Genomic DNA, 13,656 nt, shown 5'->3' with positions numbered 1-13,656 from the left:
TTCCATTCCATTCCATTCCATTCCATTCCATTCCATTCCATTCCATTTCTTATTTTTTATTTTTCATATTTCCTTTAATTCTCATTAATTCAAGGATTTTTGTAGCCTGCCTATAGAAGGGCTGTAGAACATGACCGTACTGGATGTGCAGTAATGTGCACTTATATATACATCATCAGCTGTAGGGTAATAGTCTGACTTTTCTTACCTACTCTGCTAACCATTAGAGGCACTGGGCTTAGGTTATTGCCAACACCACTTTTCATCATCACACGTTCTGCATCAGAAAGAACAAAAGTCCTCTGATGGAAGAGGAGCACTTCTCCAGCCACCATTCAGGGGCTATGCTAGAATATGGGAGAAGGATCCATTTAGTGCTGCTGGCTGGCACGCAGCTCAGGAGTAAATCTGCAGCTTAGGAGTCGAGTGCCACCTACCAAGCCATCTGCTAAGAAAATTATATTATCTGTAGCTTGATCCACTGCTGCTAAAAATCACTGTAACACTCAGCTGTGAAGAGTTTTGCTGCTAATATATCCATTTGTACTCTTTTTATTTATCCACTCGGAATTCATTATTTCTCAGGTTGATTTCATTCTAATGAATCATTCCGTAGCGCTGGCTTTATTTCATTTCTGAGGTACGAATTAATATGTCAAAGCCATCTTTGACATTAAAAGCGCTGTCATTTTTGCCGTGACTTCTCTTTTGATTCATATATTCAATTTTTCTGCCTGTCCACAGAGTGAAAGAAAAAATGCAAGCCATACACTATAAAAAAAACGGTGCATGTGCAAATAAAGCATACATCAGTGGAGAGGGGACAGTCCATATTTTTGGGTTGACGTGCTGGTTTTTGTTGCTGTTTCATACCTCAGCAATCAGCTGTGGAGGGATCCTGCTGGTGGGGAATGGGGTTGTTCAGCTCCTGCCCTGTCCCCAGGGTGGATATTTGCCTTTCATTTCTGTCTTCCTCTTCAGTCCAAAAAGAGCTTGTAAAATCTCAGAGGCTGCAGCTGAAACCAGCCAGCTTTGGTTTGGGTTTTACACTAGAAATGTAAGGAAGGATTGGTGACGTGGGAAGGGGATGTGTGAACAGAGCCTGGACTGACTGCTCAGGACACGTGGAGATGGAACATTGTTCCTCTTCTTTTACACATTATGGTATTCCAAAATAAATAAATAAATAAATAAATAAAATAAATCCACACAGTAGTGAATATTTAGGCCTTGTTATCAGTGTTGGGGGACAAGAAATCCCTTCTCTCACTGACTCTTTCTCCCTCCTGATGGGTCTTCATCATACAAGAAGGAGCTCGAGACCCTGATGTGTGGGTTGGTTTTTCTATTTTCTGCTTCTCATCTTTCCCCTGTGTTTCGTACTCACTGCTGTGCTTTTCCCATGGAATGCCCAACCATGACATTACCAAATCAGCCACGTGCTTCGCTGATCTCCTAAGAGAGTTCAGAGCTGCTGCTCCATTTCCAGAATCTCTTGATTTTTCCGAGAAGGTTAAATTGAGGCTAAAGTTATCTTGGTTTATTAGTATAACCAGTTATTTAGAAACTTGACAGCTCTTTCAGACATTATTTCTGCTAACCCACCTCAGCTGTTTTGATGTTTAATACATCCCGTGCATGCAGACTCAAGAAGTCATCCTCAGAGTGACATGAGTACAGTTTGCATTCACAGACTGTAATATTATTTTGTAAATCAAGCTGCCTTTCCCCAGCTTTTGTGTGTGTGCTGTTTGATAGATTAAAGCACGCTTATCTCTGAATGCAAGCTTTGGATTTTGTTCAGCTCTGGCTCAGTCTTCTAGCAGCTAATTACTGTTTGGATTAAGATCATTTGGATCAAGGTGCTACTCTATGTGTATTTTCAAATCTTCATGCCAACCCAGTGGGCGTTTCTCCAAAAAGATTCTCAGAGGAGCTACGGATGTTTTGTAGGGTGGTAGCAGAGACACACGAGATTTCCTTTCCTGGGTATTGCTTTGATTTCAGCAGTGGTTGAAAAGCATTAAACAAAATCAAGCAGCTGTTACATGTGGTGGCATAGGGAAAATTAAACCAATTTTCTGTGTATTTCTGGGTCTCACACACCTGCACCACTGTCCCATTGCTGGCAGCTTTGGGCAAGCTGTGATCTGGACGTGAGCTGATCCTTCAGTGCTGTATGAGGGCACATCAGCTGGAGAGCAGCAAAAAGCAAATCCAACCCATCCTTTGCAGAAATGGCTCCCAGAGCTGTGCCAACTGGCTGCCTGATCCCACCGCTACATTTACCTGAACAGCAATAAGGGTTTAATGGATCTCACTTTTGTGCCTCACCGGGGTATGACTATTAAGCCATGAAAGTTTTAAAAGCTCACAAATTAGCTGAAGTGGCAAATGAGCACAGCAGGGTGCCCTGTTTGAAAGGGGAGGGTTTGTAACCTGCAGAGCGGTTTAAGGGGCTGCGCTGTGATGGCCTCAGCTGAGCCAGACCTGAATTTCATCCACAAAATGATCACATGAAATTAGGGATGAGATATGAGAAAGACTGGCTGCTGGAATGAATATTGAATTAAATGAATGGATAATGTGAGAATGTTCTCAGTGTCTTCTTATGAAGGCGATGTTCCCCTCGTCCCTGCTCCAAAGCAGCAGTCTGCATTTTCAGAAGATAAGTACATGCAGTAAATCTCACCTGTGCTGTGCTTTGAGGAGAAAAGGAGAAAAAAAAGCCCTCAAAATTATAAAAGGAAAGCTCAGAATGGCTTTCATTAGGCATTGCTATTACTGAAAAACAAAGAATTCACTTTTTGTCTTTTTCATCCTCCTCTGGGGATGAACGATGATTAAAGAACAGGTTCATAAGAAGGAGGGATGAGACCTGCTGAGAAGGAATTAAAAATGAGAGAAAGAGAGGGGAAGGGAAGGCAAGCATCTTAGTTAGCTAGTCAGGGTTAGTCTAGCACTGTATCCACACTAACTGACATTATGAAAAATTATAGCTGGCATATAAACAACTTCAGTAATGCTGAAACCCAGGAAATGCATCCTGACAACTTAGTGAACTTATTTGTTCTTCTCGGGGGTTTCAACCCCCCCACCCCGTGATGTTTATCTTCATTTTCTGATACATTTGTTTGAGGTGAGGTTATGACACAAAGGTAGCAACTTGCAAATCATTGTGTTCATCTGCTTTCGTTGGCTCTCGTGGCTCAGGTAAGACAGAAAAATCCCTTCTGTAGAACGAAAGGGCTCGAGATGTAACCGCTCTGCTTTTCAGTCCTTACTGCTGAACCGGAGTGATTTTTGTAAAGAAGAAAACACGAGCTGAAACGACACATTTTTGCGGGCAGGTGAACTCCTCTGCGAGGAGTTTTCTCTCGCAGACAGAAGGGGATCTGCCCAGAGCTGACATCTGCCGTCAGGAGGTGCAGCTCCGGGGCTGTCGGCAGCTCCAGAGCCGCGGCTCTGCTGTCCCCACTCCTGCTCTGGGACATCGGTCAGGACCTGGCTCCTCAGGCACCGGAACGGCCTGGGGAAACCGCCCTTGAGGCGATATGTAGGGACAGCGATGCCCTCCGTCTGCTACAGAGATCCAGGTTTGAAGTTTGCTCGTGGATTTTCTCTGAACCTCTTCAGCGGTGATCTCAAAGACCCGTTTCTCGGAGCCGCTCCCTGAGGTTCCTGCCGGTCCTCTCCCCGCCGAACCGGCCGAGCCGTCCGGGGGAAGCGGCGGGGCGGGACAACAGGAGCATCCCTGCCCCGCGCCCCTGGGGCTGCCGTGCGCTCCGCTCCGAAGGGGGGCGCGGGGCCGCGGCCGCCCAGGAGAGGGAGCCCAGTGGCCGCGGCTGCGCCGGGAGCCGCGGGGGCGCGGGGCGGCGGGAAGGTGGCGCGGAGCCGAGCGGGGGGGGGGGGGGGGGGGGCGACGGGGAGCGGAGCGGAGCGCTGCCCCGGCTGCCGATCGCCGTCACCCCGGGCCGACCCGAGCATCCCGCTCCGGTGAGTACCCTGCTTTGCCGGGTGCCGAGTACGCCCCGGGCTGTCGGTGCTCGCCGGGCTATCGGTGCTCGTCTGGGGAGCCTCGGGCTGCAGCCCGCCGTCTGCACCGCTGCGAGCATCGCCCAGCCATAAGTTGGGTGCCGGTACTTACTTCACTCGTCAATGAATGGGGCTCGGCTGGCTCGCAGCGCCGAGGCATCGCGCAGCGTCCCGCAGCTCGGCGGGGCAAAGTGATCCCGTGTGCGCTCAACGCCCGCAGCCCAGCTTTGCTCAGCGTCCTGCTTATTCCCCGAGAAAGAGGAAAAATCGGGGAGAAGCGGCCCAAGGAAAGCTGCGTCCGAGCGACGATGTGAAAGCAGGAGAAGGGGGGCTGCTCTGTGCCCTCTGCGTGCCTTCACCCTGTCTTCCTCTTGTCTTAATCCTTTAGGAAGGAGACGCCGGACGGACAGAGCTCTCTCAGGGGCGATGCTGCCGAGCCCTGCCCCCGGCAGGAGGAAGTCTGTGGCGCCGGGGCCGCCCTCCCGGGCGAACGGAGGAAAAGCCCCCGGCACCGGAGATGCGTGGCCCGGGAGAGCGTGAAGAGCTGCTCCGCCTGCATTGTTATTAAAGGGAAAATCATGCTAGAGCCGGCTGCTCCGACGGCCGGAGCGCAGCCCCTCTGAGGAGGAGGTGAGATTATCCCGTGCTGCCATGGAGAGCTATAACCTGGCAGAGAAGCACTAAAGCCACTCGTCCCTGCTGGAAGAGGAAGCACTCTTGGCACCACCGCCTTCGTGCAGAGGGGAGCTCACTCAGGTCCTTCCTCCTCCTCTCTCCCTTTTTTCACCCTTCAGAGAACGACAGAAGAAAGAAAGAAACAACTGCGACTTGGCTCTTGCTGGTGCTGGGAATACTGTGCCTTTTGCCTGGGATGATTCCCTCTGATGGGATGTACAAAGCGCCACCGGGACCGAGCCAGCCAACAAAGTTTGCAAAGCAATCTATGGGGTCCATGGGATGGAGGTAGCTGGGCACACACTGATGAGGTCTGTCACACACTGCCCACCAACGCTGCTCCACTGCTGGCTGCAGGACTAACTCCTGGGGACTAAACTTTTGCAGCTCATCCTTTGCCGATTGACACTTTCAGGGAACAACACATGCCTGCACCTGATACAATGCTGGGTTTGTTTGTAAGATTTGCTATGCAATTCCAAACCTAAATGAGGAGAAGAGGCGGCCCTGCATCCCAGAGCAAACAGAAACGAAGCTGAAAGGTAGGAGCCAGAATTTCTCGTTTCAATAAAACTAAATAATCTGAGCTACTTCTTACTGAAAACCTTTAAAACACACCTGCTGTATGCTTGTTTCCTTTGTCTCTGGAAGTGTAAAACTTGAAACAAAGTGAAGAATTGCTCGCTGATGCTGCCCAGAAGCAGAGAACTGGTGGATTTTGTAAAGGAGTGTGCTGAGGAGGAAAGGTGGGGTATTTAATCAGTGAGACATTTAGGGAACCAAAGCAGAGGAAAAGCACCTCATACAGCACGCATCAGTAAATATGAAGGGCTAGTGCAATGGACGCTGGAAACACTCGATCAATAGTCTATTTAAGTGGGAATATGCAAGCATGAAAAAGTGATTGCTTTCCTGTCTGTGGGGTATATTCGCAGAGGACAGCAGCAGAACATTTGCAGGTGAGCTGTCTGAATTAAGCTGCTTCATGCTGGGGTGGTGCACTGTGTTCTTGAAGGGATTGCTTAAAAACCCCTCTGTGGAGGTGACTGTATTTGTGCATTTTCAGTTCCTGCTCATAGAACTTTCAATGTCGTTCAGGGAGATTCAGAGTGGATGAAGTCCATCTGGGCTTGAGGGGACCGTAACCAAGAGCCTTTGGTCTGTTCGGACATCTCGTGTCTGCTATCTGTAAGGAAAGGAGCTGATGTCGTCATGAAAATCATGATGTGATTTTCCCTCAGGAGAAACTATGACTTGGAACGACACCACTATGGATGGGGAAGGGTTGCTTGTGGAAAGGGACTCTTCCTTTCGGATCCTCACGGGCTGCTTCCTCTCGTTGCTGATCCTCTCCACGCTGCTGGGAAACACGCTGGTCTGCGCAGCTGTCATTAGGTTTCGCCACCTCAGGTCCAAAGTGACCAACTTCTTTGTCATCTCCTTGGCCGTGTCAGACCTCTTGGTGGCGGTTTTGGTCATGCCTTGGAAAGCTGTGTCAGAGATCGCTGGTTTCTGGCCTTTTGGTTCATTTTGCAACATCTGGGTGGCCTTTGATATTATGTGCTCAACAGCCTCCATCTTAAACCTCTGTGTCATTAGTGTGGACAGATACTGGGCCATCTCCAGCCCATTCAGGTACGAGAGGAAAATGACCCCCAAGGCAGCCTTCATCATGATCAGTGTGGCGTGGACTTTGTCTGTGTTGATTTCCTTCATCCCTGTGCAGCTCAACTGGCACAAGGCTACAACCACGAGCTTTTTGGACCTGAATGCCAGTTTAGAAGGTATAAGCACGGACAACTGTGATTCTAGCCTAAACAGGATGTATGCCATCTCCTCTTCTCTAATTAGCTTCTATATACCTGTGGCCATCATGATAGTAACCTACACAAGGATATACCGGATTGCTCAGAAGCAAATACGACGAATTTCAGCTTTGGAGAGAGCAGCAGTGCATGCCAAGAACTGCCAGAACACAAGTGGCAACAGAAGCAGCATGGACTGTCAGCAACCTGAGAGCAACTTCAAAATGTCCTTCAAGAGGGAAACAAAGGTTCTAAAGACTTTGTCGGTGATCATGGGGGTGTTTGTGTGCTGCTGGTTGCCATTTTTCGTGTTGAACTGCATGATTCCCTTCTGCGAGCCCACCCAACCGTCCAAGGGAGCAGAAGCTTTCTGCATTAACTCCACCACCTTTGATGTTTTTATTTGGTTTGGATGGGCTAATTCTTCCCTAAACCCCATCATTTATGCCTTCAATGCTGATTTCCGCAAGGCATTTTCCACCCTGCTAGGATGCTACAGGCTCTGCCCCACGTCCGGCAATGCTATAGAGACTGTTAGCATTAACAACAACGGAGCAGTTGTTTTTTCAAGCCAACATGAGCCCAAAGGCTCCAGCCCCAAAGAGTCGAATCTGGTTTATCTGATCCCACATGCAATCATCTGTCCGGAAGAAGAACCTCTAAAAAAGGAAGAAGAAGGTGAACTATCTAAGACCTTGGACAAAATGTCTCCAGCACTGTCGGGTATTTTGGATTATGAAGCTGACGTTTCTTTGGAAAAGATCAATCCCATTACACAAAATGGGCAGCATAAAACCTGAACAGGAAGGTGTACCCAGCAAAACATAATAGTGTACAATGTGATAATCTTTAACAACAAAAAAAAAGATACGGTTTTTTGTATGAAACTAAGCTCTAGGGAGAAGTACACGTCTACATAAAGCCCTGAATGGATTTTCCTGGCATTAAATTTAATATTTAAAACACTAAACAGCAACAAAGTACTGAAAATTGGTTAGAAAGATGAATGTTAAACCGTGCTATTCATACTGAGGAATATACACAGGTTTGGATACAGTGCAGTGATAAAACAATACTGCTTCTCCTCTGCACCCAGAGAGGCCAATTTCTTGCTTGAAGTGAGGCAGAAGATAAATGTTAAGTATTTAAAGATTCATGTTTACTAGAATATAAAGGATTGCTGTGTCTTGTGATAGTGGGTGTTAACAGGTCCTAATTAAAGGCTGAGGGATTGTAAAGGGAGGTAGAGGCCTTCTTAAAATTATTTCTGAAAAAATAATTGAGCCTTATAGTGAGAATGGTTATTTTTAAAGCTTTGGGAGTTGACACGTTGGTACTGGTTTTATTTATTTATTGTTTTAAATTGATATTTTTCATATGTTATTACAGATCTAGCTTTATTTATGTTATTTAAGATGTCTAAATGATGGGATATTTTTGGAGTGTCATTACTGCATTGTGGCCAGACAACCAGTCAGCACTTTGTGAAAGCCCCGATGAGCTGTGAGGGATGGAAGAAGGCTGAGAAGCTTAGCGAGAGACCAAGGAATCAACAGAACTGATGTAAGGAAACGAGCTCCATTCCACAGGCTTTGGTTTTCAAGTGGGATTTCTTTCAAAAGATAGGATCAGCGTTGACTGAGTTGTGAATTCTCTTCCCTTTTACAAATAACAAGAAATTGCTGCTATTTATTTTTAAAAAAGTTTCATGTTACAGAGACTTTGCTAGAATGTCAAGTTTGTGGATCTGTACAGACCTTAAGTACGGCTACAACCTTAAGGAGAATCCAATTTGAGAAGAAAAGCTACTTAGGTAACAATTCATAGTACATAACGTTTCGTATTAATGTAAGATAAACAGCTTTCTCAGACTTTTCTTATTCCAAGTCTTGGATATCTTTTCCAAACAAACACAATTGGTTTCATGGTAGTAAACATGCCAAACCTTGTTGTCATCTGTATTATTTCTGGCAGCACCACTGGGATCATGCTGTCTGTCTGCTCTCAGTCTGAGTTCAAGAGGGTATGCAGTGCTTTACTTTGGAGGCCAGGAGGATGTTGCCTTTTAGTAATTCCCACATCAGTAGTCCCTTCAAATAAGGAATAGTGCCTCATTACTGATTTGAATTAAGACTTTTCTAACTATGGATGGAACTGCAGCCCTCACCTCAAAAATGCCCCGTGAGCTCAAAAACGAAGATGCCTGTGTTTAATTCAAAAACTGCCGTGGCCCTTCCCTGCTGCTTTCCCTCTGTAATGCCCCAAGTGAGCAGTGAACATTAGCAACAGGAACACTGGGAGTCAACATTCAGCAGCACTCCAGGACAGAGCTCTGCTTTCTGAATGGCACAGATACCCTTTGGAGAAACTTTTCATAATATATATATATAAAAAAAAAACAAAACACAAAACAAAACAAAAATGTTGTCAGGAAAAGAGAACTGAGAGGAAAAATCTCAAAGTCTAATGAACTATATACATCCTGCATCAGGTCTGTGTATTTATGTATCGTGAATGTTTTCATAACTTGATTGCCTGTAAGCTGCTTTCATACATATAATAAAATTATTTTGTGAAGAGAGGGTCAAATAAAGCAATCTACATGGCGTTTGTTAAATACATGCAGTTGTATCGATCATGTTAAAGGCGGGGATGGCTTCTGCTTTTCTGTTTGCCCTCATTTGGGATCACACCAGGGAGGTAGATGGGAATTCTTATTAGAAGCAGGAGAAAGTCCTCAGTGCTGTGGGAGCTTCCAGTCCTTCTCTCAGCTGGGGTCTGAAACAACGACATCCTGCTTGAATGTGACCAGGTGAAGTGTGCAATGGCAGATTTATTGGTGACTCTTACTTTGGTCAATTTGCCTTGGTTTAATAGACTGGGGGACTCTGTTTATAACTCACTCTTATTGTTGCTTTTTGAATTATTTTTTCTTTCTGAGCCACTTGATAGAATCCCACCACCGGTGTTGTTTTGGATCAAAAATGAGTTGTTTAGGAGTGATGTGCTGGTGGGGCTCAGCCAAAGGACAGAAGCATCAGTTTGTTAACAGCAGCCTGGCACTTTGCTTTCAGCTTTGTCAGCAGGTTCATTTTGAAATGAAGAAAAAAACCCCAAACTTACATGAAAAAAACTGTGGTTGCTTCTGCATTACCAACATGATGCAGCTGGGATTGGAGTGGGTGCAGGGGCTGCAGTCATGCCCCTCCCTGGTGCAGAAACATGATTTAAGAAGAGCATGTAAAGCAAGATGCTGGCTTCGTTCCAGCTGGTTCAGGGCTGATGTATGTTCTGTGATTTAAGCAGGGGCCATCCCAGCACCTCCCTGCCTGAGGCTGGAGCGGAGGGACAGATCTGTGGGGAACATTCTTATTCCCCTCAGTACTATGGGCCAGGTAGGATGGACTCTTCTGCACTATTGCTTTCTGTCCCTCTATCTGAACAATATTTGCTTCCAACTCCTTTCTCCTGCATACATTTTACACTACCAATAATACGTTTGGATCTTCATTTATCATCATACCCCTCTTTTCCTGCTCCTTTTCAGGTCCCTTTACCTGTCACCTCCTTTCCTCGCACTCCTGCCAGAGCCCTCCTGCCACCCTCCTTTGGCTCTGTAATGCTTTGCTAGAAGAAAGTCCATCCCCACACCCTCCCCCAGGACTCCCCTTGCTGCACCCAGCAGTGCCTCCTACCTGCTGCAGAGTCGGCGATCAGGGCCAGGACCAGCAAGAAGGACCAACCTGCTGCCACCCTTTTTATGTGTGCCCTAACCCTCAGCTGTTAACTGTCCCACAGCTGTAACCTGCTGCTTGGAACCGGTGTAACCTTCCCTTCTGCACCATTTCCTCGTGACTGAAGGTATTTTTCTGTTTGTAGATAGAAGAGGTTAATGGTTAACCCCATGGCCTTGGTGAAGGAGCTGTTAGTATGAGTGAGCCAGAATCACTAGATTAAATCTGAATACATTTCTCCCGTCCCTTGGCAAGTGTGTTATGCTAATTTGGGTCTCTGACTTCACAAACTGTACAAAAGATAGGAGATGGGAGAGTAAATGCCTTTGCTGATGAACAGCTTTAATAACATAGTTACTGGGAGACGGTCCTGGATTATTTCAAATGAATGATTTTCAGAAGCACCCAAATCTGATTGCAATCTCAAACAACTGCTTCAAATCTCGCCAGGCAGCTCTTTCCAGTAATACTTTGGTTTTTAGCATAATGACAGTACAACATGTTCTCGGTGATGTCACTTATGTGGCCACACAGCAACTGTAACTTGAAGAATAAGAACAGTGCCATTCCATAGCTGTTCTGTTCCAAACATGATCCCGTAACTCTCAAAAGATGAAAGCACACTGTGTGGGGTGTCCCAGGTTTCCATCAGATTTCTTGTATCTGTCAAGTCAGCAATTTCCCTTTAAACCCGCTGGATTAAAAGAGATCTCACCCCACACAAATGAAATCGCTTTTGGGCTTTGAAACTGCTCAGTGAAAGGTATTCTAAATTAATGTATTGCACCAGGCTGAATGGGCCCTGGGCAGCCTGATCTGGTGGGGGGCAACCAGCCCAGGGCTTTGATTGGGGTTGGGGGGCTGTGAGGTTCCCTCCAACACAAAGCCTTCTGTGATTCTATGATTTTGCTCATGTAAAAAAGTTTTCCACAATAAGAGGATGAATTCTGCTGAGAAAAATGTCACGCAAAAACTTTCATCCCTATTTCTTGCTTGAGGGGATGTAACGTAGCAAAAGGCAGCCTGAGAAGCACATAGCAGTGGTAAAAGCACCTCTCTGCAAACGGCGGGATGCAGACGCAGATGTGCTCCCAAAAACCTTGAAACTTCAGCAATTTAAACCTGGGTTTTTCACTGACCTGAGTTCAGAAGAGCAGCTTTCTGTATCCAGGCTGCAGCGCTTTCCTTCCTGCCTGCTGGAGCCTCCTGCTGCTTTTCAGCAAATTCCTTCTTCCTCCTTCCACAGCACTCTATACAAGTTGTCTGTTCTGCCTCATTTTCCCTTCCAGATCGGGATAAACTGTAGGATGTGATTTGATCTGAAATAAGAAACACTTTTCACCCCCCTAGCAGCTCCATTCCTTGTCTCCACCCCACCTGTCCCGGTGCAGTCATGCTTCAGCAAATAGAACATAAACAGTAGTTATCAAGATTGCCATCTGGGGGGAGAAATGCCATTGGGGCCGGATTCCCACCCTCCTGCAGGGTGTAGCCCAGGACAGGAGTGGTGTAGGGGTGGGCAAGGGGCCCTGCAGAGCCCCATTGCTGCTGCTTTGCAGCGGGACAACAAGGGGAACGCTCCGCATGCCACAGGCAGCAATCAATGGAGCGTTGAATATTTCAGTCACTTTCTTTTGCAAAATGACTGGTGATTCCTTCCCACCCCCATTGGCTGGCTGTGCTCAGAATTAAACACAGGAAGAGATCACCAGGGAAACCCTGGGGGCTGGCAGCAGCCAAGGGCTGGCTTGGGATGGCTGAGGAGAAGTTTCTCTCTTCCCCCAGCTGGTAGGGTTTCTGTCATTCTGGAGAAGCTATTTCTGGGCTCTGAGGTGAGGGTTTCCTTTCTTTGGGCCTCATTTCTTGCAAAGGGCTCCCTTAGTTTGAGTCTGTCATGCTTTCCCTCCTCAGGTGGCAGTAACCAGGCTGGATGAGGCTCTCAGCACCTGACCGAGCTGTAGGTGTCCCTGTTCATTGCAGGTGAGTTGCATCAGATAACCATTAAAGGTCCTTTCAGCTCAACCTGTTCTATGATTCTATAAATTTGGCATCCTCTTGCTATGCTGCTTCTTCAAATAGATTGATCCATAACTCCAGTACACTAAGCAGACTGATTGTTTCAGCAGCTAAGTTGATCAAAATAACACTTATACCTTTACTCCTTAAGGAAGGTAAGAGAACCATGTGTGATGCTGCATAGCATTTCTCAGTTCTGAAGTTATCTGAGGTGGGTATGAGCCACACTTGCTGTCTGCAGCGATGCACGGTTCCACTGTTGTCATGGCTTGTGTATGCAGTGCGTGGAAGTGCTGTGCAACAAAAAGAAACGAGTGAAAGGGTCTCATGATGTATGGTCTGCTCTGGATAGACCTGAATATTCACAGTGCTAAGGCAAACTTAAATGCCAGGTTTCTTCCTGGCAGTCTCCCTGGATAACAAGAGCTATAGCAGGAGCTGATACTGGAATATCTCTGCAAGCTCTGATTTTATTCCTTCTGCAGCCAAAATGAGGCCATGGAGGCTGCCAGGAGGCATACTTTTTGGGTTTGACACACAGAGATTGCATTTTTAATGCTGTAAGTGCTGTTCCTTACCATTGGACTCCCATGTGATAGATAACTGCAGTCAGAGCTTTGCAGTAAAACATTTGCTTTCAAGGAGGACGGAATAAAATACAACAGTATTTTTTGTTAGAACAAAAAAATATTCCTTTTAATTGGCCAGTCTCTGACTTTTCTTAGATCTGAGCTGACAAGCAGTAATTATGTAATTAAGTATGGAACTGAAGAATAGTTTTCTAATCTAAACCACTGTTTACCACTGCAGGACAAGTTGTGTGTTGAGACACGGATGGGAGCATTCAGGTGGAGCTAAAGACAATTTGGCAGAAATGAAGATCAGCTTTTTCTCTCATCCTGACCATCCCGTGGACTGCTCTGATTGTAGAAGAGAGCTGTGACTGTGAATAACTGTGCAGGCTTTGAGAATTTGAGTTCTGAGTTTGGTAGAATAGACTTAATACAGTAAACTACACCCAAATTCCACCACCATGGGAATCGCAGGGCGAGGAGAACCGTATTTGAATCTTGGATATATGGGATTCTTTGCAGTCGTCCTATGAAGACTAAGATAATAATCACAATCATTTGAGAAAGAAAAGATTAAAGGTGATATTCCTGCATAAATACCCACTGTGCTCCAGATGGGAGAGCAATTCTTCCCTTCCTATCCTACAGAATGAATCTTTCTGGGGCCTGGCCTGTGTCCAGCTCTCATGCAGAAGGATTAGGAGCATTAAACCATTGCACTTGGCTTTGCTTCTCCATTTGAAATGGGACCTGGGACCAGAGGTGTTGAGGGGCTTGCATGAGCAAAGGGAACAGCAGCGTGGTTGGGACGCTAGGTCC

General features: G+C 46.4%; 2 protein-coding genes across 2 annotated transcripts in view; one reads left to right on the top strand and one right to left on the bottom strand.

Annotated features, from left to right (window-relative positions):
• SFXN1 (sideroflexin 1) overlaps positions 1-10,342 on the bottom strand; it is a 35,538-nt gene extending 25,196 nt beyond the window's left edge. The window contains exon 1 of the mRNA XM_042880790.1: positions 10,211-10,342. The gene's annotated coding sequence lies outside the window, so the exon portion shown is untranslated. The remainder of the gene's footprint in view (positions 1-10,210) is intronic.
• Positions 3,556-8,921, top strand: DRD1 (dopamine receptor D1). Its single transcript, XM_042880787.1, has 3 exons — positions 3,556-3,596; positions 4,424-5,252; positions 5,809-8,921. Exon 3 carries the CDS (start codon positions 5,960-5,962, stop codon positions 7,313-7,315), a length of 1,356 nt encoding a protein of 451 aa, XP_042736721.1. The 5' UTR covers positions 3,556-3,596; positions 4,424-5,252; positions 5,809-5,959; the 3' UTR covers positions 7,316-8,921.
• Positions 10,343-13,656: the final 3,314 nt, after the last annotated feature.

This window comes from Lagopus leucura, unplaced genomic scaffold (genome assembly GCF_019238085.1).
Source record: "Lagopus leucura isolate 7727_CA_CO unplaced genomic scaffold, USGS_WTPT01 Super-Scaffold_100027, whole genome shotgun sequence".
In the NCBI taxonomy this organism is placed as follows: domain Eukaryota; kingdom Metazoa; phylum Chordata; class Aves; order Galliformes; family Phasianidae; genus Lagopus; species Lagopus leucura.
This window is presented reverse-complemented; position numbering and strand designations above follow the sequence as displayed.

Bases quoted from the DNA above. Each gene is read 5' to 3' on its own strand.
- DRD1 (XM_042880787.1), top strand. From the start codon at position 5,960: ATGACTTGGAACGACACCACTATGGATGGGGAAGGGTTGCTTGTGGAA.